The 24145-nt window shown below is 44.5% G+C and overlaps 1 protein-coding gene across 1 annotated transcript; it reads right to left on the bottom strand.

Annotated features, from left to right (window-relative positions):
• Positions 1-11986: 11986 nt before the first annotated feature.
• Positions 11987-18774, bottom strand: LOC138602609 (uncharacterized). The gene is made up of 4 exons (XM_069674093.1): positions 18757-18774; positions 15918-15954; positions 15279-15381; positions 11987-12539 (listed from the first exon to the last, which is right to left on the bottom strand). Exons 1-4 carry the CDS (start codon positions 18772-18774, stop codon positions 12119-12121), a joined length of 579 nt encoding a protein of 192 aa, XP_069530194.1. The 3' UTR covers positions 11987-12118.
• Positions 18775-24145: the final 5371 nt, after the last annotated feature.

Below are 24145 nucleotides of genomic sequence, written 5' to 3'. Positions count from 1 at the left end.
GTCAAAGGTCACGTGTTCATCGCGGGCAGTCTTCAGCAGCGTGTTTACGTCACATCTCGATCACATTGCAGTTTATTGTGCAGCCCTAAAATGCACCCACTGCACTTTGGCCCAGAGGTTTACACTGCTGCCAGCACCTAATGCCGTACACTGTCCGTACAATGACACACTGCTGCCAGCACCGTCGCACACAGCATGGTGAGGATACCACACGTAACAGAGCACAGTTCAGTTCACCGCATCGCGTACATTTCAAACTGCTGAACAAACATGCTGCGCTTTGACTTTGTGTTTTTAAATGGACCACTGTGCGCCCGCAGCTTCAGCGTCAGGTGAGGGAGACTCTGTTTCCCCCCGATAGGTCGGATCCCGTCGGTCCGACGATATCTCGCATGCCGGGTAAACGACTTCCTTTTCCGCGTGCTGCATCGTTTACAGATGAACGAACCGTCTCTCGACTTTAACACGCCGTGCCTTCGCCGAGATTTCAACATTATGATGCAGATTAGGAACAAGTCAACATGAACACTACCGTAACATGAGACGGAGGGCGGAGCCATCATTTATGATGCATTCAAGGGAGTCGGGAAATCTGAACACTTAACGGCATTCGTGATAGCGTCAGGGAATTTTAGCTCTAGAACAGATTGTTAGCTTTAGCTGTTAGCATGCAGATGTCTGTTTATAGAGATTAATAAGAAGCTAAATCACCGTCAGATGTCATAACGACGCATCACGTTCTGCCTGCGTACGCCGCAGCCTGCTGATACGTGATTGGTCAATACTACCTGGACTACAAGCGTACTACAAACAGAAACCAGAACACTCACCGTCTCGGAAGTCCACGTCCCACGTCTGTAAATAGTCGCCCCGATAAAAAACTTTTTCCCCCCCAATAGTCGTTGACAGGTGGGGGGCGGGGCCTCACCTCACGGGGGCTGCAGATGTAGACTTTACGGCGGTGATTGCGGGCTGAAGACATGTACCCGAACAACTCCAGCACTTTTTGTTCCAGTTAGATACTTAGAGCCAACATGTGTAGAGAGAAGTCTGTAGAAACTTAAACACGCTTTAACATCCAGTTTGACATTTTTCCTCTTTTCAAAGAGAAACTTCTCCACTGGCGTCGCTGCACGCGTGGGTCAATGAGACGCCTCACTGGGCTTTAGGTAAGTGAATTAGCGAGCTGGGTCTCCACATGTTTCCCAGAGTTCTCGGGTCTGCGTCGTGTTCAGCTCATCAGCATGTAACAGAGGCGTGCGTGTTGTGGGCTCAGCTGCTGATGTTTCTGTGTTTCCTCGGAGGCAGCAGCAGGCACTTTGTAATCACTCGCTGGCAGACAAATAAAGGAGGCTGAGGAATATCTGCAGCTTCCTGGGGGGCGGGGGGGTGTGTATGTTGACTCTGCCGCACAAATATTAATAACGAGAGATGAAAGATATCATTCACCTCGTGGTGGGAGGAGTGTTGGACATTTATTTCCTCTTCCAAACATAATGAGGTGTGTGAGCGACTTCCTGTAGAGCAACACCTCTGACTGCACGCTGTGAGGGCATCGAGGGATCAGAGCACAAACACAGTGAAGACTCACACACACGCATCACAGTTCACCTGCCGGCTCCTCGTTTAAAACAGCCGACACTATATTTCAATATATGTCTGTAGGGGGGCTTAACCCCTGTAATGGCTGCAACATAATCCTTGATGGGTCAAAGGTCGTCCACTAAAAGTTCTTGTTGTTTCCACTGACAGGCTCAGGTTGTTATTCTAAGTGTGTGACAACATGACAGAAAGGATCCCTACAGAGATAGACCTTTTTGTTACAGAGGAAGATGATTGTTTTAACCACACACAGACGTTACACACGTCACTGCTGGTGAAGAATCTGATGGTAGGTTTAAAAACCACGATTGGAAACACTGAGGTGTTTTAGATGATGGTTCAGAGAAGTTTGAAGAAGACCTGATTTAAAACACAAAGATATGACACACACACACACACACACACACACACACACACACACTTTGTTTCGGTGTCAGCAGGTGGACACGTTTTCCCTCCGCTCTTCCAATATGAAGTGAAACCTTGTAAACACTTTGAGGAGCTTGTAAATCCTCTCTGCAGGACTCTCTGTGAGCGCCTCATTACAGCCGCGCAGTCTGTCAGCGTGTGCGGGTTCTGTCACACAGACACAGTTTCATGAGGCGCTCGGTGCTCGTCCCTGACGACATGACAGCCAGCTTGTGGAGAGGAAACAGCAGATGTTTCTGTGCTCGTTCTGCAGATTCACCACAGAACACGAGAGCTTCTCTCTGCCCTGCTCACACAGGATGGACCGGTTCAGGGGGAAACTCTGGATACAAACATTTCCTCCACAGCGCAGGAAACTTTGGTCCAGAAGATCGAATCTCACTGACTTGTGACAGGATTAATGTGGCATTAGATCCTTTTAATTAGATTGTATGTGCATCCTATTACGGCTCTGAGAATCGTTCTTCCTCCTCGAATGACCTTTGTGTAGCATCACAATCTGTCTGAAGCAAAGCGCTGCAAAGATGCTAACTGGTACCAGATTACACTCAGCGTTGAGATTCTGCTGACATCCCGACGTTACATCAGACATGGTCTGAACCAAACTCCATTCAGAAAACAGGCATTTTAAAAGTAGTTTGCTTGACTCGCCTCGCAGACAGAACAGACTCAGCAGACACACACGTAAGAAACGCAGGGCGAACATTCATCTAATAACAGGCAGGACTCCTTGTTGCTGAGCATCAATGACTTCACCGATCTATCAGTCTCACCTTTGAACAAACAAGTTACAGACTCACTCGTGACTCGACTGCCGGCTCTGACTGAGATCAGCTGTCTGTTTGTTTCGTCTTTGTACAGACGTTTCTGCTGGTGGGGATTCTGACTGCTGATAGGTGACAGGATGACGTCAAACACGGCCAGGATTTAAAACGTGACGGTCACCTGACTTTTACAGTCCAAACGTGAGGTGGAAATGTTTTCGTGTCTGATGCAGTGTGACCGGCGAGTTTCTGTCTGCTGAGTGACAGGCCGTGAGATTTGTCCACACCAGCTGAGAATGTCCAAAGTGTATCATCGTTATTGAATCATTTCATTACATCCCATTCCAACATCATTCCACAGACCAGCTCCACTGAAGGTAAAAACTGCAGTGCTGCCCGTTAAACATGTTAGCATATAGCACCAATAAAAAAACATGCTGTTCATAAAAAGTCTCCTCGCTCGCCTGGAAGCGTCAGACTTCGAGCAAACGACCGTCCGCTCGGAGTTTCTCTAAAGTCTGTGAGGCAGCAAACGACTCATTCATTCGAACATCTCAGACGATCTCAGTGAATCGTATGTGACCTGGTTAAAGCAGCTAACATTAGCAGCAATACATCGAGTTAAATGGTAACCAGATGTGGTGTTACAAAGACTGTGAACCCCGCAGGAGGCTGAGCTGCAGCTGCTTCTGAAAGGAGGCAACAACACGTTCTGGGTGACGTCTTAAATTAATAGTTTGAAACTGGCTTAGAAAAACGAGCGTTACTTTACAGCTTGAACATATTCTTGGTGAAAATCCTGCCGGAGCAGCTCTTGGCTCAGAGCAGAGACCTTATTAGAGATCACTTTGACGAGCGTGTGACGGCTGCTTTCACTGAAGAGGCAAACACGCAGAGCTGCAGAGATGAGTTGATTCCGAAATGTAACCACAGATCATCTTGGTCACAGATTAATCATTCCAGTAAGTTTCAAGCAAAATGTCAAACATTAGTAGTTTGCAGACTCTGGAAGGAAAAGACTTCTGTGACAGTGAATGAAGACAGCTTGTGTTTTGGGCTGTTTGTGGGACAAAGAAGCGATCTGTTCTTTGGCATCTGAAGAACTGGTTCACTCGATTAAAAGACTAACCGACTGTGTCTGCGAGGCTCGCTCTGCTGTAGCTCTGCTCTCTGCACACCTAGCAGCAGTAGGGGACACACCTGGGCGCAGTGTGCATCAAGCCAGAGCAGCAGCCACAACGTACATCCACTACAAGACTCCACAGACTCATCGCATCTGATTTGTTCTGAGAGACTTGATCAATTATTTTATCGATTATTTTGTTGGAAATAAATGACTTTGTAAATCAGTTTACCTGTCTCGCATTTTGATCTCTGTACCAACACAACATGGTAAGAATAATCTGCACAATGATTGATTATGGAAATAATCACACAGAAAACGTAGGTGACACATGAGAAGTCAAAGAGCCGCACATTCATATTTACAGGCAGGTTGAAAAAGGGACAACAACAGGCCAAAACACAACGAACACCTGCGTGTCGCAGTCTGTCACACCTCCGCTAATAAAAGTACAAAAGAAGGAATTCATGTCCAGACACAGGAAGTAAAGAGTTTAAATCCAGCCGGAGGAACACTACAACGTGATGCTTAAAAACAACTTGAATTACAGGTGAAGCTCTCCGTCATCACCCAGCAGCTCCACTCGAACCAACTTCAACTCAAACACTTCCCTGAGAAACAGACAGTCACCTGCGCCAACACCTCAGCTTCCTCCTCACAAAGCGGAGCTTGAATTACAGAGCAGCAGCACAACCGGCGGAGCACCGCAGCTTTTCTCCCCGGCTTCCACACCTCCTTCCCCGCTTCACTCACCTGCATTAAGCCGCTGGAAGCTCCGCGGAGAAGAGACGCTGACAGCCGGGAGCCGCTCTGTCCTCCCTCTGCTTCCCTCTGCTGCTCACACAGACAGCGGATTCTGTAAAGCTCCTCACACTACGCTGCACACACCGGAAACTGTCTTCAAAATAAAAGCCGGATTTTGACATGTTGGTGTTTATCTGTATATTATGTCTATAAACAAATTCTGCGTATGAATACAGAATCTGTAGGCAACTGACAGGACTTTTAGTGTTTCGTTTGTAGTCCGAGTTAGTTAGCTCGGTAGCTAGCGTTTAGCATGCTTTGGCTGTCCACAGGCTACAGTCCATATGGTGAGTGAAAGAGGGGGAACACACTGGTGCACATCTGACGACGATGTAGCTTTAAATCATGTCTATTACCAGACATTTGTTTAAAAGTGCAGCTAACAACCCGCTCTTAGGCGTCAACTTCAACTTATTTCTCGCTTCTTAATTTGCTAGTCGGACCGTAAACAATGCCGCGCTAACCGCTCGCTACACCGGAAGCAAGGACAGTTTGCTGTCGCTCACGGAACTTTATCATGTTGGGATGGTAAGCAATGGGTTCAAACCAACTATGGTCAAACATGGATCTGTATAAAACCAAACACTGGTACTGAAGAAAAACATATGAAATAATTTCAAGTTTGTAATTGAAAGGTTTCAATATGTACTCATGACAAGCACAATGAAATCTGTTCCTTAGCACTGAACAGAAACAAATGTAAATACTATCATCTAAAAAGCCCTACAGGTTTAAACAAACCCGACTGTAACACTGCTGCGGTTTTCAGTAAGACAGATCTGCTTCACCCCTGGCAAACAACTCCAGCAGCTAATGTTGCCCTCAGGCTCACAACACGTGACAGAAGTAGCTTATTTTTAGATAAAGATGCTAACATAGTTTATTATTGCCGCTTGTTCCGTCCTCTTCGTCGTCACCCTTCTCATTGTAATCCTCCTCGATGTTCTCCATCTCTTATAATCTCCTCGCTGGTGTAACAGTCTGTGATCGTCATCCACGACATCCTCCACCCGGCCTCAGATGTTACACTGCACTGTCATGCTCCTCGGATGTTCCAGAGGTGGGAAGTTGCTGCTTTGAGTTGTAACATGGAAACTACAACGAATTAAGTGTGTTGTATTTTATTGATCAGAAGTAGTCTATCTCACAGCCTGATACAAATAACAAGCCAACAAAGTTAGTTTGTTACACTCAAAATAAACTTCTTTCACCATAAAGCCAACATGTACTTCCGTCACATTTCAGAGTAACATGACACTCTGGTTGTTAAATGAGCTTTTAAACAGGAATAACCTGAGTTTTTTTCTGCTCTAAATTAATGAAGTTCACATTTTATTATTTATTTATTTTTAATTTGTTAGTAACACAGCACAGCGTTAGTCTCGTCAAACTTTTTGCTATTGTGGAGTGTAATGAGGAGGATTTGTGACTCTCTTTACTTGGCGCTGTCCAAAATAAATCAGAAACTGAAATCTGTTAAAACTTTCTGTTTCAGCACTATAGTGGTGCAGCTGAGCACCACGGACAGCACTCAGTCTGCCCCCTGCAGGCCAAAGACAGCTCTGCACACATGATCAGCAGTCTGCTGGCTCTAGATGCTCTTGTTTCTCTCTTTTCTTGCAAACAGCAGAATAATTCTAAAACAAACTGCACCAGTATATTCTTTCATCTTCACAGGCATTGAAGACGGAGCAACAGCAACATTCGATTGTTTATAGAGCGCGCTCAGCACATCAGAGCGGAGCTTTCATTTACAGTTTCCTGCAGTGAGCTTCACTGTTTCTACTGTCATCGCTGTTAGAGACAAAGAGATAAAACATGGTGTGTTTCTGTGTGGGCTGCTGCCTAATAGGAAGCTTAATAAAACAGCAGCATGCGTTCTATATTTAGACCAACAATGAATGTGAAACATGACCCTATGTATGTGAGGGACCATCTGTTAATCATTTCCATAAACACACGCAGAGGTCGTGTCCTCTTTCTGCAAATGTGTGGGACAAACAAACGTTACAGTGAAGTGAGAACAACAAGAATAAATGAGGTGTTTCAGAAAACTCACATATTGAACTCTTATAGAAACGAACGTGTGCACAGGAAGCAGAGTTTATGTTGCTGTAACTTACACTTTTATATTTCAGCGTCCAGCGCCGCCCGCCAACATGCGGATAATAATATCTAACAGGTCAAACGGACATGATTACATTCCTACAGGGCTTAAATGCACGGACAGGAAGTACCACATGAAATGAATGTAAAGTGATCATGAATTGGCCTTTACTGTCCCTCTGTATGGTAATGTTGGAGGCCTGGAGGTGTTGGAGGGCTCAGTGTGGGCTGGGAAACCCTCCCCACATGTACTGATTCATAGAGAGCTTCACTGGCGAGCTGCCTGATTACTCAGTAGGCCGTCTCAAAGCAATTTAACGCTTGACTGATTATTGCCAGACTGCTGTGGCCTAAAACACGGCGCTCACATTAGGATTCCTGCAGGACAACAGGAGCAGAAAGAGAGGAACATGTGAGGTGAGCATGTCTGTTGTAACCTTGAACAATGGAGACGATAATCTAAGAACAACGACGGGATGTGTTCGGAGACAAAGATGACGAATCCTCCTTCTTTAGGAGAACATGCATGTGTGGGACAGACTGCTGTGTGACGGTAGGAGCACACAAACTGTCCTACATGCATAGAAACCGAAACACAGGTGATTTTTCCTCTTGTGAGGACATTCATCCACCTTCTGAAGTCAGGTGTTCCTGCTGTCAGGGAAATGTCATTCTGAGCTCATCATCCAGCCGCTCAGTCATCGATCCGTACGACATGTTTTACCTGTAAGATTAAAACATTTTACAGCAAACTCATTTAACCAGATGACGGTTTTTAGTTAGCTAGTGAGCTAAAGTTAGTGATGGCTGGCTGGCAGCCCCCAAAGGCCACCGAAGTGCATCTGAGAGACACAGAGTCTTAACTGCTTTATTCAGTGGAACATCTGTGCCTCTGCAGACAATTCGACTGCCCGCAAAACCAAACCTGTAAAAGAGCAGAAGCAGCTCTGTTACGGCCCCTCCTGACTTCCTGTGTCTGCTGAGGAGCATCACGACACCACAGAGCTTTCATGGGAAACTGCTTCATTCAGTGTGGAACGGTTTATCTCTGAGAGGAGGAGATTACTGAGGATCATTTGTCTCCTTTGTTGGTCAGAGAGTCACAGGTGTGTGATTATCTGATGAGCAGATAACGCACAGATGCAGAAGGCTGAGCATATTTAACATATTGTGCCCCGCCCCGCTGAATCACAACATGTCACAATGTAAAAGCAGCCGTCTTCATTAAGAGAGACCTGTTAAAACTGGAGGTTTGATGAGTCGGAGATTTGCACTCGGCTGCCACAACACATTAAGCAGACGGGGAGAGAGGGAGGTGACATTGAACGATCCAGTGCCAGGTTTAATTTGTGTACAGAGGTGTGTGTGTGTGTGTGTGTGTGTGTGTGTGTGGTACAGAGTGAGTGGCAGCCCATTACTTATATTGCCTGTGGAGGAAACATAAATCACAGCAGACAGGTCCAGGAGGTTTTCCCCCTCACCTTTACATGCCTACATACCTGCTGCTGTAAAAGGTGAACGTTGGTGTGGCAGCAGCATTTTTTACAGTGTAGCTTCACCCTCATTACCTCCTTCACTTCTTACAGTGTCAGCTCCTCTGTGGTCACCAGAGAGCCCTCAATACGTCACGATCAGACAAGCTGCTGTTGTGATGTTGGTGTCTGAAATGGTCCCTCTTGGCCTGTAGGTGGCACTAGAGGAAAGGCTTTAAAAGGCCACAAACATCCAACGTGTTCATCCCAGTAACATTCACAGACATCTTGTGATGACCTCATGGATCTATTGATTTTAATACATTCAAAGTCTTTTATTTTGTCGAAGCATCAAAGAACAAACTGATCAGATATTTGGACCATACACAAAAACAGAGATATTAGTGAGAGCACAACATCAATAAAGAGACAACAGAGAGGCTTTACTTAAAGTCTGTTTGGGTTCAGATTTTAATATATTTTCTTTCTTAAAGGTGAAAATCAGTGACCAATAAAAGCAGTAATACCTCCTTAAATGCGTCCTCTACCTTTAAATGTGCTGCCTTATAAAGGGCCCTTCAGTACAGTCGGTTGTGACCAGTATATAACGTGTCATTAGCATGAACCTAACGAGCATGTCTGTGGACTGTGGGCGGAAGCCAGAGTACCTGGAGGGAACCCACGCATGCAGACTCCACACTGAAAGGCCCACTACGTCTTAACCGGGATTCAAACCAGGAACTTGTGTGTGTGTGTGTGTGTATGTTTGTGTGTATGTTCGTTAGTGTGTATGTTTGTGTGTATATTTGTTTGTTTGTTAGTGTATATGTTTGTGTGTATATTTGTTTGTCTGTTAGTGTATATGTTTGTGTGTATATTTGTTTGTCTGTGTGTATGTTTGTTTGTGTGTGTGTGTGTTTGTGTGTATATTTGTTTGTCTGTGTGTATGTTTGTTTGTTTGTGTGTGTGTGTGTGTGTGTGTGTGTGTGTGTGTGTGTGTGTGTGTGTGTGTGTGTGTGTTTGTGTGTATATTTGTTTGTTTGTGTGTTTGTTTGTTTGTGTATATTTGTTTGTTTGTGTGTGTGTATGTTTGTGTGTGTTTGTGTGTATATTTGTTTGTCTGTGTGTGTGTTTGTTTGTGTTTGTTTGTGTGCATGTTTGTTTGTTTTTGTGTATATTTATTTTTTTGTGTGCATGTTTGTTTGTTTGTGTGTATGTTTGTTTGTTTGTGTATATATTTGTTTGTTTTTGTGTATATTTGTTTGTTTGTGTGTATGTTTGTTTATGTGCATGTTTGTTTGTGTGTATAGTTGTTTGTTTGTGTGTATGTTTGTTTGTGTGCATGTTTGTTTGTTTTTGTGTATATTTATTTTTTTGTGTGCATGTTTGTTTGTTTGTGTGCATGTTTGTTTGTTTGTGTGTATGTTTGTTTGTTTTTGTGTATATTTGTTTGTTTGTTTGTGTGTATGTTTGTTTGTGTGCATGTTTGTTTGTGTGTATATTTGTTTTTTGTGTGTATGTTTGTTTGTGAGCATGTTTGTTTGTTTGTGTGTATATTTGTTTCTTTGTGTGCATGTGTGTTTGTGAGTGTGTATATTTGTTTGTGTGCATGTTTGTTTGTTTGTGTGTATGTTTATTAGTGTGTATATTTGTTTGTGTGTATGTTTATTAGTGTGTATATTTGTTTGTTTGTATGCATGTTTGTTTGTGTATATTTGTTTGTTTGTGTGTATGTTTATTAGTGTGTGTGCATGTTTGTTTGTTTGTGTATGTTTGTTTGTGTCCACGTTTCTTTGTTTGTGTGTATGTTTATTAGTGTGTATATTTGTATGTTTGTTTGTGTGTTTGTGTGTATGTTTGTTTGTGAGTGTGTATGTTTGTGTGTTTATTTCTTTGTTTGTGTGCATGTTTGTTTGTGGGTGTATGTTTGTTTGTATGTATGTTTGTTTGTGTATATTTGTTTGTTTGTTTTTGTGTATATTTATTTTTTGTGTGCATGTTTGTTTGTTTGTGTGCATGTTTCTTTGTTTGTGTGCATATTTGTTTGTTTGTGTGCATGTTAATTTTTTGTGTGTTTATTTGTTTGTTTGTTTGTGTGCATATTTGTTTATTTGTGTGTATATTTGTTTGTTTGTGTGTACATTTGTTTGTTTGTGTGTATATTTGTTTGTTCGGTTGTGTGCATATATGTTTGTTTGTGTGTACATTTGTTTGTCTGTTTGTGCGCATATGTGTTTGTTTGTGTGTACATTTGTTTGTTTGTTTGTGTGCATATGTGTTTGTTTGTGTGTACATTTGTTTGTTTGTGCGTATATTTGTTTGTTTGTTTGTGTGCATATATGTTTGTTTGTGTGTACATTTGTTTGTTTGTGTGCATATGTCACAGTATAAACAAACTGACACACTTTGCAGATTTATTAAAAGTGATCATTCATCAAAATGCATGAGGCTCATTGACCCTGTGCTCCTCTACAGTTAGCACATGTTTGAAATCAAACTATTGAAAAAAATCATTCTGAAACAAAAACCTTTTCATTTGTTCCAGTCTGTCGTCACACCACGAGATAGAGACGATTGTTTAGCGTGAGAAACACACGTGTGAATCTATCTTCAGCAGGATGTGCTGCTGCTCTTAATAACACAAACACTTTTCACATGTTATATTAGGCAGTTTATGACCACAAAGGGGAAGAGCAGTGTGTGTGTGTGTGTGTGTGTGTGTGTGTGTGTGTGTGCGCACGCGAGTGAGTGTGTGTGTGTGTGTGTGTGTGCGTGCGTGTGTGTGTGTGCGCGCACACGCGAGTGAGTGTGTGTGTGTGTGTGTGTGTGTGTGCGCGCACACGCGAGTGAGTGTGTGTGTGTGTGTGTGCGTGTGTGCGTGCGCGTGTGCGTGTGCGTGAGTGTGTGAGTGTGTGTGTGTGTGTGCGTGTGCGTGTGCGTGAGTGTGTGTGAGTGTGTGTGTGCGTGTGCGTGAGTGTGTGTGTGTGTGCGTGTGCGTGTGCGTGTGCGTGTGCGCGTGCGTGTGAGCGTGTGTTTGAAGAAGTGCATCAGTGACACGACCGAGTGTTTACAGAGAGCATATTTACAGACCTCGGCTTCACACGTAAGTTAGTACGTAAGAAAGTAAGAAATCACACTTTTTATAAACTGTTAGATTTACAAAGCCGGGGATTCAGAGGTCTTAAAGGTGCATGCTCACTCTTTTAAAACATTTTACATTTGCACCGTTATCTTTCCTTTTGTTACCAGTTGGTAAATCAGGTGGTTGAAACACCTCCATGTTAACATAAAAGAAGAAGCTTGATGTGAAACTGAGCAGCTTGGTGTGCGACACAACGGCATAGGTTCAATGACCCTAACCCTAACCCAGAGCACAGTTACTTTAACATCCTCTTTCTTGTCAGTAAACCTGACAAGAAAGAGGATGTTAAAGTAACTGTAAGAAAGTGTGTGTGTTTGCAAAGCGGCACAGGAAGTCACACAAGACCACACGAGCCGACACAAGAGCAGAGTTGTGCCATCTGTGTGACCTCTGCAGCAGAAGCACTCCACTTTAGATGCAGTTGTCACCTTTGATTGGCCCCGGCACCAGCAGTCCCCAACTTGAATGCAGCTGCGTTGTCCGTTCATGTGAGTGCATGTGCGTGAGAACCAATGACTGTTACAGTATAAATTAACTGACTCAGTGACAGCACGTCCTACACGAGGACCGACTTTGCAGATTTATTAAAAGTGATGTTAGCACAGATCACAGACATTCAGATCATATCAGCCTCCAGCACAGAAAGAAGTACGTCTGATACATTCAGCACAAACACTCACACAAAGTTATCATTGATCTCCACCTTTATGATGGCCGTGGAGGAGTCAGACATGGACGCCATGATGGTCACTTCACCTTTGTTGTGACTCAGACCGGAGCCTGCCTTTGCACTGTCAAACATGCCGTCTGCGTTGTGGTACATGTGTTCAAACAGAGCTTTGTCACACACCCTACTCTTCTCAAAGACTCTCACTGCGTACCAGTTGGAGTACAAGTTGTAATCATAAGGCACAGAGAACATCACGGCTATTTTCTGAGACGACTCTTTGGTGGATGTGTTGATGAGGTCGTAGGTAAAGACGCCGACGGATCCTCGGGCCGAGTTGGCTGTCTTAGTGAACAAAGCCTTCCCAGAAGTAGACGGGCCAATGTGAGGCGGCAGAGGCTCAGCGCAGAAACCGCTCTTAATGTGCACGCTACAAACAGGAGAACACTGTCAGCACGTTACAAACAGGAGAACACTGTCAGCGTGCACGTTACAAACAGGAGAACACTGTCAGCACGTTACAAACAGGAGAACACTGTCAGCACGCTACAAACAGGAGAACACTGTCAGCACGCTACAAACAGGAGAACACTGTCAGCACGCTACAAACAGGAGAACACTGTCAGCACGTTACAAACAGGAGAACACTGTCAGCACGCTACAAACAGGAGAACACTGTCAGCACGTTACAAACAGGAGAACACTGTCAGCACGTTACAAACAGGAGAACACTGTCAGCACGTTACAAACAGGAGAACACTGTCAGCGTGTTACAAACAGGAGAACACTGTCAGCATGTTACAAACAGGAGAACACTGTCAGCACGCTACAAAGAGGACAACACTGTCAGCGTGCATGTTACAAACAGGAGAACACTGTCAGCACGTTACAAACAGGAGAACACTGTCAGCACGTTACAAACAGGAGAACACTGTCAGCATGTTACAAACAGGAGAACACTGTCAGCACGCTACAAACAGGAGAACACTGTCAGTGTGCATGTTACAAACAGGAGAACACTGTCAGCACGTTACAAACAGGAGAACACTGTCAGCACATTACAAACAGGAGAACACTGTCAGCGTGCAAGTTACAAACAGGAGAACAATGTCAGCACGTTACAAACAGGAGAACACTGTCAGCGTGCAAGTTACAAACAGGAGAACACTGTCAGCACGTTACAAACAGGAGAACACTGTCAGCACGCTACAAACAGGAGAACAATGTCAGCGTACACGTTACAAACAGGAGAACACTGTCAGCACGTTACAAACAGGAGAACACTGTCAGTGTGCATGTTACAAACAGAAGAACAATGTCAGCGTGCATGTTACAAACAGGAGAACACTGTCAGCACGTTACAAACAGAAGAACAATGTCAGCGTGCACGTTACAAACAGAAGAACAATGTCAGCGTGCATGTTACAAACAGGAGAACACTGTCAGCGTGCACGTTACAAACAGGAGAACACTGTCAGCACGTTACGAACAGGAGAACACTGTCAGCACGTTACAAACAGGAGAACAATGTCAGCACGTTACAAACAGAAGAACAATGTCAGCACGTTACAAACAGAAGAACACTGTCAGCACGTTACAAACAGGAGAACACTGTCAGCGTGCACGTTACAAACAGAAGAACACTGTCAGCATGCACGTTACAAACAGGAGAACACTGTCAGCACGCTACAAACAGGAGAACACTGTCAGCACGTTACAAACAGGAGAACACTGTCAGCGTGCAAGTTACAAACAGGAGAACACTGTCAGCACGCTACAAACAGGAGAACACTGTCAGCGTGCACGTTACAAACTGGAGAACACTGTCGGCACGTTACAAACTGGAGAACACTGTCGGCACGTTACAAACAGGAGAACAATGTCAGCACGTTACAAACAGAAGAACACTGTCAGCATGCACGTTACAAACAGGAGAACAATGTCAGTGTGCACGTTACAAACAGGAGAACACTGTCAGCACGTTACAAACAGGAGAACAATGTCAGCGTGCACGTTACAAACAGGAGAACAATGTCAGCGTGCATGTTACAAACAGGAGAACACTGTCAGCATGCACGTTACAAACAGGAGAACACTGTCAGCACGTTACGAACAGGAGAACACTGTCAGCACGTTACAAACAGGAGAACAATGTCAGCACGTTACAAACAGAAGAACAATGTCAGCACGTTACAAACAGAAGAACACTGTCAGCACGTTACAAACAGGAGAACACTGTCAGCGTGCACGTTACAAACAGAAGAACACTGTCAGCATGCACGTTACAAACAGGAGAACAATGTCAGCGTGCACGTTACAAACAGGAGAACACTGTCAGCGTGCATGTTACAAACAGGAGAACAATGTCAGCGTACACGTTACAAACAGGAGAACACTGTCACTGTGCACGTTACAAACAAGAGAACAATGTCAGCGCGCACGTTACAAACAGGAGAACACTGTCGGCACGTTACAAACAGGAGAACACTGTCAGCGTGCACGTTACAAACAGGAGAACAAATGTCAGCGTGCACGTTACAAACTGGAGAACACTGTCAGCACGTTACAAACAGGAGAACAATGTCAGCGTGCACGTTACAAACAGGAGAACACTGTCAGCACGTTACAAACAGGAGAACAATGTCAGCGTGCACGTTACAAACAGGAGAACAATGTCAGCGTGCACGTTACAAACAGGAGAACACTGTCAGCACGTTACAAACAGGAGAACACTGTCAGCATGTTACAAACAGGAGAACACTGTCAGCGTGCACGTTACAAACAGGAGAACACTGTCAGCACGTTACAAACAGGAGAACACTGTCAGCACGTTACTAAAAGGAGAACACTGTCAGCACGTTACAAACAGGAGAACACTGTCAGCACGTTACAAACTTGAGAACACTGTCAGCACGTTACAAACAGGAGAACACTGTCAGCACGTTACAAACAGGAGAACAATGTCAGCGTGCACATTACAAACAGGAGAACACTGTCAGCACGTTACAAACAGGAGAACACTGTCGGCACGTTACAAACAGGAGAACACTGTCAGCATGTTACAAACAGGAGAACACTGTCAGCACGTTACAAACAGGAGAACACTGTCGGCACGTTACAAACAGGAGAACACTGTCAGCACGTTACAAACAGGAGAATGTTCCGTTACCTCGGGTTGTGTAGAGAGTACTTGGAGCACTGATTTGTGATCTCAACGGTGCACTCGCGATGTGTTGGTACGAGTTTGGCTACTTCAGTTCCGACTTTTATTGCTGTGTCGACATCCACGGCGGAGGTGAAAAAAAAACTTTTTAGACCGACCAGGCAGAGTAAAGCTCTGTATAAGAATGCATAAATCAGATTTCTGAAAAACCACTTAAAATTCTCCATTTCAGATTTTTTCCTCTTTTTTTTTTCTACAAAAAAGTCAGAATTCTGTGATTGACTGACTTTATTTTCAGAATTCTGACATTTATTCTTTCGTCTCCAAAAAAGTAAGTGCTGTGAGATTCTGACTCGACTGTTAAGAACAAAAACAATGAATGAATTGTGAACGTGGTCCTTATCCTCGGCTGTTCATCTGAACTTGTTCTGCCAGAGAAACCTGAAAACAGAAACTGAACAAAAGAAATGACGTTTCAAATGAACATCCTAAAAAACAATGTGTCAGGACGCGTAGCGGGAAGACGACACGATATAAGATCAGACGTAAATATTACCACACTCCAACAAACTGATCAACACTGATGAAGGACAATCAAGTCAAAAATTCAAACGTGAGTAATAAAAGAAGAACAATCGTTCTCACCTGAATAAGTCTTCTGACGGGCGGCTGTGAGTTGTGGCTGTCAGCTTTCAATGATGTCTCTTTATAAAGGTGATAAAAGAGCTGCAGGCTGCACGTGATGCTGCAGGACCCTCCCTCTGATAAACTGAAGCTCAGTCAGCCACCACAACTACTTTCTTTTTGTCAACTGAGGACGGCTTGTTTGACATGATGTGAGAGTAACAACACTCTGCAGCCCCACGCTCAGAGGAAATGATACTAACAGACGTGACCTGAGGCCAGACGGGACATGAAAGTGTGAATTATGAAACGTTCACTGTAAAACAGCAGCTTTTTGTCTTCTTTCGTTACTTGTTGCTACGTTACAGCCCGGTGATCCAGTGAAGACCTCAATGATAGATGTATATTTAATATCAAGCTAGGTGCTGAGATCTGCTCCGACGTGGCTCACGCTGACCAGGTTTACTCTCTGTTGTACTTTATGTGTTTCTCACAGCATCACTTCACTCACTGACAACAGAGCTGTATGAAGATGACTTACTGGTATCCCGGTACAGTTCATGTAAACAAAATCATTCTGAAACAAATACCATTTCCTAATTTCTATTACACCACAAGATATAAGGGGAAGAGCAGTGTGTGTGTGTGTGTGTGTGTGTGTGTGTGTGTGTGTGTGTGTGAACCTGAGAAAGTGTGAACTTCCACACGGAACCAGGAACCTTAAAAAAGACTCATTTATACTCACGTGAACAAGTTTAGGTTTTCATTAGAAACGATGAGTCATTACTGGAACTTCTTGCCTCGCTCTCACACATTTTAGATGCTGAATACATTTAAAGGCTCATGTGGTTCCTGAGCTGGTTTCCTCTGGTTCAGGTGGTTGAAACACCTCCATGTTAATATAAAAGAAGGAATAACAGCAGCTTGGTGTGCGACACAACGGTATCGGTTCAATGACCCTAACCCTAACCCAGAGCACAGTTACTTTAACATCCTCTTTCTTGTCAGGTTTACATTTGCACCGTTATCTTTCCTTTTGTTACCAGTTGGTAAAGAATAAGACAATAGTCTTACTTTGTGTCTGTTAAAGAACACATCATTATAGGAAGTTAAAGTTCTCTGTAACTGCTGTAAGAAAGTGTGTGTGTTTGCAAAGCGGCACTCAGCTGCACAGGAAGTCACACAAAACCACACGAGCCGACACGAGAGCAGAGTTGTGCCCTCTGTGTGACCTCTGCAGCAGAAGCACTCCACGTTAGATGCAGTTGTCACCTTTGATTGGCCCCGGCACCAGCAGTCGTGTTCGTGCATGTGCGTGAGAACAGACTGTTCAATTGCTTTGCATGGAGAAAAGGGTCCATTCACGCGCATACTGTTTGTAGCTAACTGCAGCTTCCTGTTAAGTTTAACCTTTAACCTTTTGTTTTGTTCTGCTTGCTTTCAACAGACTGCCGGGACTCAGGGTAGCTGGAGAGTTCAGTGGTTTATTCTGCAGTACTGGGACACGTAAAACAACCACAGTTGCTCAGCATGACAGGACAGTTGGTCAGAAGTTCAGAGTATTCACAGACTGCCATATATAACAACTGTCGTGCTCGTATTGTGGCATTCTGTTGATATAAAATAGGAACAATATATATATATATATATATATATATATATATATATCAGCTGCCATCAACAGTTCAATATAGACTCATGTTACATCATACAGTCGCACATTACTGAATATCCTCACTTTAAAGGCTCCAACTCACACATGTAAAACCGTAACCAACACTTTGCTGCCACCTTGTGTTGGCAGATCTATTCAGTGAAATAAAGTGACAGTGAAACAGTTTAACGCTGTGTAACACACACTATAAACTATGAAACAGTTCAATATAAAACAGACCTGCAATAATGGCACACAAAACAACCACAGCTCAGCATGACAGGAAAGTTGGTCAGAAGCAGGGCCGTGTCTAGCTCTGTGGGGGCCCTATGCGACGTAAGTTGTCAAACTAACCCTGTGATCGAGGAGATGCATCAATCTGAGAGGGAAGCAGGTTCATGAAAAAGTCTCTCAAAAACCCGAGCAGTTTAAACCTACAGAAAATGATTATTAAAGGTAAACAATGACCTCCTCTACGTCAATAAATGCAACACATCCAGCATTTTCCTCAAACATGTTTGTTTTAAATTCTGAATGTTCTTAAACATGAAACGTGACTCAACAATGTCAGGACTGAAAAGGGCTACTCTGATCGAAACATGATTCTAGCTCGTTTTACTCTACTGTCGATGTAAGGGAACACACCTGAGCAGGGAAAAGATGTTTACAGATGGTCCTCGTGCACAATATGAAGGTGAGGTAAAGGCCTTCATGTGTTCTGGAGGAGGAGCCTGCCCTGTTTGGAGCTGTTTGGAGTGTTTGGTCCTCTGATGGCATCAGGATATCTGACTGTAGCAGATGGAGGACGGGCTTCTCAGAGGAGACGGGACATGTTCCTGCCCTGATAGTAGAGATGCAGCATGTTGGGAAACACTGACAGTGTGATCACTTTTTGTTCTGTGATATTTATTCTGATATAAAGAATACGGGAAACTATACCGGATGAATGCAGTGTGCTTTATACGTATAAACAATGAACGATTATACTTCATGTTGTTTGGGACTTCAAAGTCTTTTTTCTTTACAAAACAGAAACCCTCCTTCTTTTACCGCACGAGGTTCGGCGACTACAAACAGACCTGTGGGCTGCAGCTGGGTTACTCGTCATGTGTCCAACGGTGTTCAGATGGATGTTTAATCAGCGTGAGCAGCCCCGTGACGGGAACTTACGCATCCTACTTCCTGTCAGCAAACGCACCAGCTCACCGCGAACGGTCCGTTCATGTGGCCACAGCGTTAAACAGCAGCGGGACGAGGTTCCAATAATAACGGGAACACATTCACTGATCAGCAGCCTCGCGTAACTGCTCGTCTGACTCGGTCATCCTCACCGACCCGACGTGCAGCTGTCTGTCCCATCATCAAACAGCACTTTGCACAGGGCCCCCACAGAAGTAGACACGGCCCTGCTCGGCACTCTTTAACACCTGATATGCACAGATTATCACATTTATTTATGAACATGTGTCTGGGCGAACGGGAAACCAACTTACCCCCAGCAGAGTATTCTCAGACTGCGGTGAAACCAATGACTGTATCGATGGACGCCGCGTCTCCATCTGACAGCTCCCCACCTCCAGAAGATGGACATTAATTTCAGGACACCTGTCAGTCCAGAGGAGAGGCTGGCTATCTGTCTCAGGTAACCCACTGATTAAATAACATTAACTAGTATTGTGTAGTGTTAATAATAATAACCTACCTATATGGTGATTCTGTAGGTCAGCATAGTCTTGTAGAGGTTATAGGTTATCCACTATCATATAGTAAATAGAGCTGAAATAACAATATGGTTAACATTGAGTTAGCTTTGTTTTGGCACGTCTAGCAGCTGGGGACTCAGATCAACAGACAATAGCTTTCGAGTCGGAGTCTGCACGTCTGCGTGATTGTCCCAGAAGAGGCCAAGGTCATATGGGAGGTCCTTCTACCCACCTGCATGCCTGTTCCAGACAAGGAAGCTGGGAGAAGTTTGCTGAGGAATTCTGGCAGAAGTGGAACTTCCCCAATTGCTTGGGAGCGATTGATGGCAAGCATGTGATGATTCAAGGCCCCCCCACACCTACGGTTCAGCCCACTACTACTATAAGGTGCTTTTGGCAGGACAAGTGACAGGGGAGTACTGGCCAACTGGACATTTGGATCCATCCAAAAGGCTTCTTCAGTTCCTGTGTCGTTAATGTTAACCTGTGTTTAAGGGGGCTGTGCTGTGTGTATATTTGTTTGTTTGTGTGTATATGTCACAGTATAAACAAACTGACACACTGACAGCACGTCCACACGAGGACCGACTTTGCAGATTTATTAAAAGTGATGTTAGCACAGATCACAGACATTCAGATCATATCAGCCTCCAGCACAGAAAGAAGTACGTCTGATACATTCAGCATAAACACTCACACAAAGTTATCATTGATCTCCAGCTTTATGATGGGCGTGAAGGAGTCAGACATGGACGCCATGATGGTCACTTCACCTTTGTTGTGACTCAGACCGGAGCCTGCCTGTGCTCTGGCAAACATGCCATCTGCGTTGTGGTACATGTGTTCAAACAGAGCTTTGTCACACACCCTGCTCTTCTCAAAGACTCCCACTGCATACCAGTTGGAGTACAAGTTGTAATCATAAGGCACAGAGAACATCACGGCTATTTTCTGAGACGACTCTTTGGTGGATGTGTTGATGAGGTCGTAGGTAAAGACGCCGACGGATCCTCGGGCCGAGTTGGCTGTCTTAGTGAACAAAGCCTTCCCAGAAGTAGACGGGCCAATGTGAGGCGGCAGAGGCTCAGCGCAGATACCGCTCTTAATGTGCACGCTACAAACAGGAGAACACTGTCAGCACGTTACAAACAGGAGAACACTGTCAGCGTGCACGTTACAAACAGGAGAACACTGTCAGCACGTTACAAACAGGAGAACACTGTCAGTACGCTACAAACAGGAGAACACTGTCAGTACGTTACAAACAGGAGAACACTGTCAGCACGTTACAAACAGGAGAACACTGTCAGCACGTTACAAACAGGAGAACACTGTCAGCATGTTACAAACAGGAGAACACTGTCAGCACGTTACGAACAGGAGAACACTGTCAGCGTGTTACAAACAGGAGAACACTGTCAGCACGTTACAAACAGGAGAACACTGTCAGCGTGTTACAAACAGGAGAACACTGTCAGCACGTTACAAACAGGAGAACACTGTCAGTACGCTACAAACAGGACAACACTGTCAGCACGTTACAAACAGGAGAACACTGTCAGCATGTTACAAACAGGAGAACACTGTCAGCACGTTACAAACAGGAGAACACTGTCAGCACGTTACAAACAGGAGAACAATGTCAGCACGTTACAAACTGGAGAACACTGTCAGCGTGCACGTTACAAACAGGAGAACACTGTCAGCGTGCACGTTACAAACAGGAGAACAATGTCAGCGTGCACGTTACAAACAGGAGAACACTGTCAGCAAGTTACAAACAGGAGAACAATGTCAGCGTGCACGTTACGAAGAGGAGAACAATGTCAGCACGTTACAAACAGGAGAACACTGTCAGCATGTTACAAACAGGAGAACACTGTCAGCACGTTACAAAGAGGAGAACACTGTCAGCACGTTACAAACAGGAGAACACTGTCAGCACGCTACAAACAGGAGAACACTGTCAGTACGTTACAAACAGGAGAACACTGTCAGCACGTTACAAACAGGACAACACTGTCAGCATGTTACAAACAGGAGAACACTGTCAGCACGTTACAAACAGGAGAACACTGTCAGCACGCTACAAACAGGAGAACACTGTCAGCGTGCACGTTACAAACAGGAGAACACTGTCAGCATGTTACAAACAGGAGAACACTGTCAGCACGTTACAAACAGGAGAACAATGTCAGCACGTTACAAACAGGAGAACACTGTCAGCATGTTACAAACAGGAGAACACTGTCAGCACGTTACAAACAGGAGAACATTGTCAGCACGTTACAAACAGGAGAACAATGTCAGCGTGCACGTTACAAACAGGAGAACAATGTCAGCGTGCACGTTACAAACAGAAGAACAATGTCAGCATGTTACAAACAGGAGAACACTGTCAGCCTGTACTTTACAAACAGGAGAACACTGTCAGCACGCTACAAACTGGAGAACACTGTCAGCGTGCACGTTACAAACAGGAGAACACTGTCAGCATGTTACAAACAGGAGAACACTGTCAGCACGTTACAAACAGAAGAACAATGTCAGCACGCTACAAACAGGAGAACACTGTCAGCACGTTACAAACAGGAGAACATTGTCAGCACGTTACAAACAGGAGAACACTGTCAGCGTGCACGTTACAAACAGGAGAACAATGTCAGTGTGCACGTTACAAACAGGAGAACAATGTCAGCGTGCACGTTACAAACAGAAGAACAATGTCAGCATGTTACAAACAGGAGAACACTGTCAGTACGTTACAAACAGGACAACACTGTCAGTACGTTACAAACAGGACAACACTGTCAGTACGTTACAAACAGGACAACACTGTCAGTACGTTACAAACAGGAGAACACTGTCAGTACGTTACAAACAGGACAACACTGTCAGTACGTTACAAACAGGACAACACTGTGAGTACGTTACAAACAGGACAACACTGTCAGCACGTTACAAACAGGAGAACACTGTCAGCACGTTACAAACAGGACAACACTGTCAGTACGTTACAAACAGGACAACACTGTCAGCATGTTACAAACAGGAGAACACTGTCAGCACGTTACAAACAGGAGAACACTGTCAGCACGCTACAAACAGGAGAACACTGTCAGCGTGCACGTTACAAACAGGAGAACACTGTCAGCGTGCACGTTACAAACAGGAGAACACTGTCAGCATGTTACAAACAGGAGAACACTGTCAGCACGTTACAAACAGGAGAACAATGTCAGCACGTTACAAACTGGAGAACACTGTCAGCGTGTACGTTACAAACAGGAGAACACTGTCAGCGTGCACGTTACAAACAGGAGAACAATGTCAGCGTGCACGTTACAAACAGGAGAACACTGTCAGCAAGTTACAAACAGGAGAACAATGTCAGCGTGCACGTTACGAAGAGGAGAACAATGTCAGCACGTTACAAACAGGAGAACACTGTCAGCATGTTACAAACAGGAGAACACTGTCAGCACGTTACAAACAGGAGAATACTGTCAGCACGTTACAAACAGGAGAACACTGTCAGCACGCTACAAACAGGAGAACACTGTCAGTACGTTACAAACAGGAGAACACTGTCAGCACGTTACAAACAGGACAACACTGTCAGCATGTTACAAACAGGAGAACACTGTCAGCACGTTACAAACAGGAGAACACTGTCAGCACGCTACAAACAGGAGAACACTGTCAGCGTGCACGTTACAAACAGGAGAACACTGTCAGCGTGCACGTTACAAACAGGAGAACACTGTCAGCATGTTACAAACAGGAGAACAATGTCAGCGTGCACGTTACAAAGAGGAGAACAATGTCAGCACGTTACAAACAGGAGAACACTGTCAGCATGTTACAAACAGGAGAACACTGTCAGCACGTTACAAACAGGAGAACATTGTCAGCACGTTACAAACAGGAGAACAATGTCAGCGTGCACGTTACAAACAGGAGAACAATGTCAGCGTGCACGTTACAAACAGAAGAACAATGTCAGCATGTTACAAACAGGAGAACACTGTCAGCCTGTACTTTACAAACAGGAGAACACTGTCAGCACGCTACAAACTGGAGAACACTGTCAGCGTGCACGTTACAAACAGGAGAACACTGTCAGCATGTTACAAACAGGAGAACACTGTCAGCACGTTACAAACAGAAGAACAATGTCAGCACGCTACAAACAGGAGAACACTGTCAGCACGTTACAAACAGGAGAACATTGTCAGCACGTTACAAACAGGAGAACACTGTCAGCGTGCACGTTACAAACAGGAGAACAATGTCAGTGTGCACGTTACAAACAGGAGAACAATGTCAGCGTGCACGTTACAAACAGAAGAACAATGTCAGCATGTTACAAACAGGAGAACACTGTCAGCCTGTACGTTACAAACTGGAGAACACTGTCAGCACGTTACAAACAGAAGAACAATGTCAGCACGCTACAAACAGGAGAACACTGTCAGCACGTTACAAACAGGAGAACACTGTCAGCACGTTACAAACAGGAGAACAATGTCAGCGTGCACGTTACACACAGGAGAACACTGTCAGCGTGCACGTTACAAACAGGAGAACACTGTCAGCGTGCACGTTACAAACAGGAGAACAATGTCAGCGTGCACGTTACAAACAGGAGAACACTGTCAGCACGTTACAAACAGGAGAACACTGTCAGCACGTTACAAACAGGAGAACAATGTCAGCACGTTACAAACAGGAGAACACTGTCAGCACGTTACAAACAGGAGAACATTGTCAGCACGTTACAAACAGGAGAACACTGTCAGCGTGCACGTTACAAACAGGAGAACAATGTCAGCGTGCACGTTACAAACAGGAGAACAATGTCAGCGTGCACGTTACAAACAGAAGAACAC

Source organism: Semicossyphus pulcher, unplaced genomic scaffold, assembly GCF_022749685.1.
Source record: "Semicossyphus pulcher isolate SPU_LCO1_2020_fin unplaced genomic scaffold, fSemPul1.0.p SCAF_23, whole genome shotgun sequence".
NCBI lineage: Eukaryota > Metazoa > Chordata > Actinopteri > Labriformes > Labridae > Semicossyphus > Semicossyphus pulcher.
The sequence above is the reverse complement of the archived record's forward strand: the minus strand, read 5'-3'. Positions and strand labels throughout refer to the sequence as shown.

What these genes read in the sequence shown, in the direction of transcription:
- LOC138602609 (XM_069674093.1), bottom strand. An exon ending in CCGTCAGAAGACTTATTCAG is followed by an intron (nt 15,382 to 15,917) that starts GTGAGAACGATT and finishes ATGTCGACACAG; the next exon opens with CAATAAAAGTCGGAACTGAA. An exon ending in TACTCTCTACACAACCCGAG is followed by an intron (nt 12,540 to 15,278) that starts GTAACGGAACAT and finishes TCCTGTTTGTAG; the next exon opens with CGTGCACATTAAGAGCGGTT.